Source organism: Arachis duranensis, chromosome 1, assembly GCF_000817695.3.
Source record: "Arachis duranensis cultivar V14167 chromosome 1, aradu.V14167.gnm2.J7QH, whole genome shotgun sequence".
Lineage (NCBI taxonomy): Eukaryota > Viridiplantae > Streptophyta > Magnoliopsida > Fabales > Fabaceae > Arachis > Arachis duranensis.
In genome coordinates, this window is record NC_029772.3 from 70,022,730 (window position 1) to 70,026,662 (window position 3,933).

Below are 3,933 nucleotides of genomic sequence, written 5' to 3' on the forward strand. Positions count from 1 at the left end.
ATTCATAGCGATAACGATATCCTTAGCTTTTTCTCTTTCTTACTTCTTTTTTGAGCCCTCTCAAATAACTCTTATCTTGTTTGCGAAACAAGAACAAATAAAACCATGCCATTATTCAACGACAAAATCTTCCACCTGAGGAGGGTTAGGAATAATAGCCTCTCCCCTGTGGTCCAATCCCATGAAAGAAACAAGCCAACAGGGAGGAGTAGTGGTTTTGACATTTGAGTCTTTCATCTCTAATGCCAAATAGCATGCATGTTACTCCATTTCATCTCTTCATTGCTCGCATTAAAAAACCAAAGATAGCCAGAAAGAAAAGAAGGAAGAAAAATTATACCAATAATTAAGCAACGCAATCATATATAATTTTTCTTTCTTTTCTTTCCCTCTAAATTACCTAGCTACAGGCCAGACTCGGAAAATGCATATTGCATTATTATTATTATAATTATTATTATTATTATTATTATTATTATTATTATTATTATTAAGAAAGCAGAAACAAATGCCAGAATTTAAACCCTGCATCACATGCTTGTTCTTGATCGTGTCCTCGCTATTATTATTATCCCCAAATGTGGCTTCTTCCTCCGATGAGAATAACTCAGCGGATGAAGTCTTTATCCAGTGTGGGACCGACGAATACGCAGACTTGGGCCCCACCAAGTTCACCCGTACGTTCATGGCTCTTATGGACACGGTTTCAGTTAAGATCAAAGAGCAAGGCTGGAGCGCTGAATCGATTATCAACCCAGTTGCCCCGATTTTCGCACTAGGTGAGTTTTGTTTGACAACAATGCTAAGTGCACACTAAAAATTAGTTACCAAATCAGCCACTAGCCATATATTACATGATTTGTTGGATTCTTATTTTTATGATACAGCGGAATGCCGCAACGACCTCAACAATAGCAATTGCTACAAATGCTTCAACCACGCCAGGGAATATTTGTCGCAGTGCTTGCCAAAGGTAGCGGGGAGAGTTTACATGGACGGTTGCTTCCTTCGCTATGATAACTATGGTTTCTTCAACGAGGTATTAGACAAGAAGTACGACCATAGTGTTTGCATAAAGTCTTCCTGGATGGAGAAGATGGAGTATAATAGCACCGATAGTAATAATAGCAATGCAACGGACCCCGCTGGGTTCAGGGAAAAGGTTGGGAAGGCTGTAACGAACGTGACGGAGACGGCAGCCACGTCTGTTCATAAATTCGCAGTGAATGGGGATAACAAGGACGTGTTTGCGCTGGCGCAGTGTTGGCACACCTTGGACAGAGAAGGGTGTGAGAGGTGCTTGAAAAGAGCAGAGAGGAAATTGAGTGAGTGCATTATTGTTAATGATGAAGGTAAGAGCATGCTTGCCGGTTGTTTCTTGAAGTATTCCACTCGCAAATTCTACGGTGAAGAATTCGATGAGAACGGAGTCAAGAACAACTACGGTCAGTAAATGAATTAAAAAAACGTAACATTCGTATTCTTTTATTTTCTTTGCAATTGAAATTTAACCGTCTCTGTGTGTCTGCTGAATGTTGTTTCCAGACAATTCTTATAACAAGGTGATCATTGTGTCTCTATCATCAGCGGTTGCTGTGACTTTGATTATTATCACAGGTGTGATGGTTAAGAAAAAGAAAGCACCGATTTGTACAGTAGGTAATACTTTTTTATCTATCCAAAGCCTTAATGCTGTTATCAATTTGGTGCACATGTATTCGTGTCAAAATGATAGGTGATAATCTTCAAATGATTAAACATTCTTGGTTAATTATGGGTTTTGTTGTCTTTAGGAATGGACCGTAGCAAGAGGTTTGAGTACGTGGCTGGATACACTTTTAAATATGAGTTGCTTGAAAAGGCGACCAATTATTTTGATCCTGCATGCAAACTAGGGCAGGGTGGAGCTGGTTCTGTGTTCAAAGGAACGCTACCTCAAGGAAAGACTGTGGCCGTGAAACGACTGTTTTTCACGACGCGACAGTGGACGGATGGGTTCTTCAATGAGGTTAATTCAATAACAGGGATTACCCACAAGAATGTGGTGAAACTTTTAGGGTGCAGTATTGAAGGCCCGGAAAGCCTCTTGGTTTATGAATTTGTGCCAAATGGGAGTCTTGAGCAAATACTTTTTGGTAGAGACTCAACAACTTTTTTGACCTGGAAGCAACGTTTTAATATCATATGTGGTGTAGCTGAGGCCCTAGCATACCTTCATGGAGGTACTGAATCAAAGATTATTCACAGAGACATTAAGTCCGGGAACATTCTGCTTGATGAGAATCTTGATCCGAAAATTGCTGATTTTGGTCTTGCTCGCTTTGTTACGGAAAATAGAAGTCATGTTACCACAGGAATTGCTGGAACATTGTAAGTAACAAATAATAAATTTTAGACAAACAGTTTTTCACTTGAAATTACTCCGAATAAAAGTTCTTATTCCGATCCTTTGATGATTAAAACTGAGATTGTTCGTGACAGGGGATATATGGCTCCTGAATATCTTCTTCAAGGACAACTAACAGAAAAAGCAGATGTCTATGCCTTCGGTGTGGTTGTTGCTGAAGTTGTATGTGGCAAGAAAAACAGTGTTTATACCCAGGGCTCAACTTCAGTACTCCATTGTGTAAGATTTAAGTCTTTCTTTTTTACTCATATTGTGGACTTCTGCTTGTCATTCATTATAAACCAGTAACATGATTGTCATTATCATCAGATTTGGAAGAATTACAAGGCACAGAACATCACGGCATCAGTTGATCCTGCACTGAATGGTCAATTTGTAGAAGAAGAGGCATCAAATGCCCTCAAAGCTGCCCTTCTTTGCACACAGTCCTCTGTTTCTCTTAGACCATCCATGTCTCAAGTGCTTCAGATCCTAACCGATAAAGACTTTGTTGTTCCCTCCCCAAGGCAACGGCCATTCCTAAATTGCACTATGCTGAGCCTAGATGACCGAACACAAGCTACCTCCACCTTCACCCTGACTCCTGAAACTTCACCAAATGGCCCCGCCACCACTAGTGCAAGATCCTCTTTCCATACCACCACAGATTCATTTAGTTCAAATACACATGCAATTAATATTGCAGTACCTTCTGATCCAAGGGAGAATAATAATAACGATAATAATAATAATAAATAATTAATATTGGTGCTTGATGAAATTTTTTCCGGATGATTCAGATTGGCATGCTTTGGTTATTACAATTCTAGTCAATGATGTTATCCTTCAAACGTGGAGCTGGCCGAGTCAATGATATTAAGAATGTGTTATTTGTATATTTTGTCTTATACAATAATTCTGACACATATTCTTATTCATCTCATATGAACCTTAATTTAGTATGTTGACTCAATAAAAGAAAAAATAAGTACCTAAATCATTCATTTTTTTGGGCTATTAAATTAGCTTTCAGTTATCTGAAATTCTTCCTATAACGAGGCATGAGTAGAAGGCTGACAAACAAATTCAAGGATTAATGGATGATAAGAGGCGAGGCCACAAGCAGTGAAGATCATGAAAGTGCATGCAGGCTTATTCTTTTGATTGTAAAGCAGGGGTAGAGAGAAATAAACTATTTATTTATTTTGGACTTAGTCCTTACAATTATTTAATACATTTAAATTTGTTATGGAATAGAGATAGGGATTCTCATTTATTAATATTTCTTTTTTCTTAATATTCTCAAATCTTAACTATTCCCTTTTATTTTATATTAAGTGCCTCGTTATATTTTTTTTTTACAAATTAAATGTTTAATTTAAATTTTAAAAAGTCATTAATTAGTTTTTATTTATTATGTTTTTCATTATTAAATAAAAAGAAAAAGTAAAAGAGTTTAAAAATTATAATTTTTTATTTAAATTAATAAAATATAATATTTATTGAAAATTGTAATGTGTAGATAAATTTAGATTTTAACTACCTAT

General features: G+C 36.8%; 1 protein-coding gene across 1 annotated transcript; it reads left to right on the forward strand.

Moving 5' to 3' along the window:
* The first annotated feature begins 469 nt into the window (after positions 1-469).
* On the forward strand, positions 470-3,531 carry LOC107494796 (cysteine-rich receptor-like protein kinase 1). The gene is made up of 6 exons (XM_016115838.3): positions 470-779; positions 888-1,445; positions 1,546-1,659; positions 1,794-2,370; positions 2,482-2,626; positions 2,717-3,531. Exons 1-6 carry the CDS (start codon positions 509-511, stop codon positions 3,143-3,145), a joined length of 2,094 nt encoding a protein of 697 aa, XP_015971324.1. The 5' UTR covers positions 470-508; the 3' UTR covers positions 3,146-3,531.
* Positions 3,532-3,933: the final 402 nt, after the last annotated feature.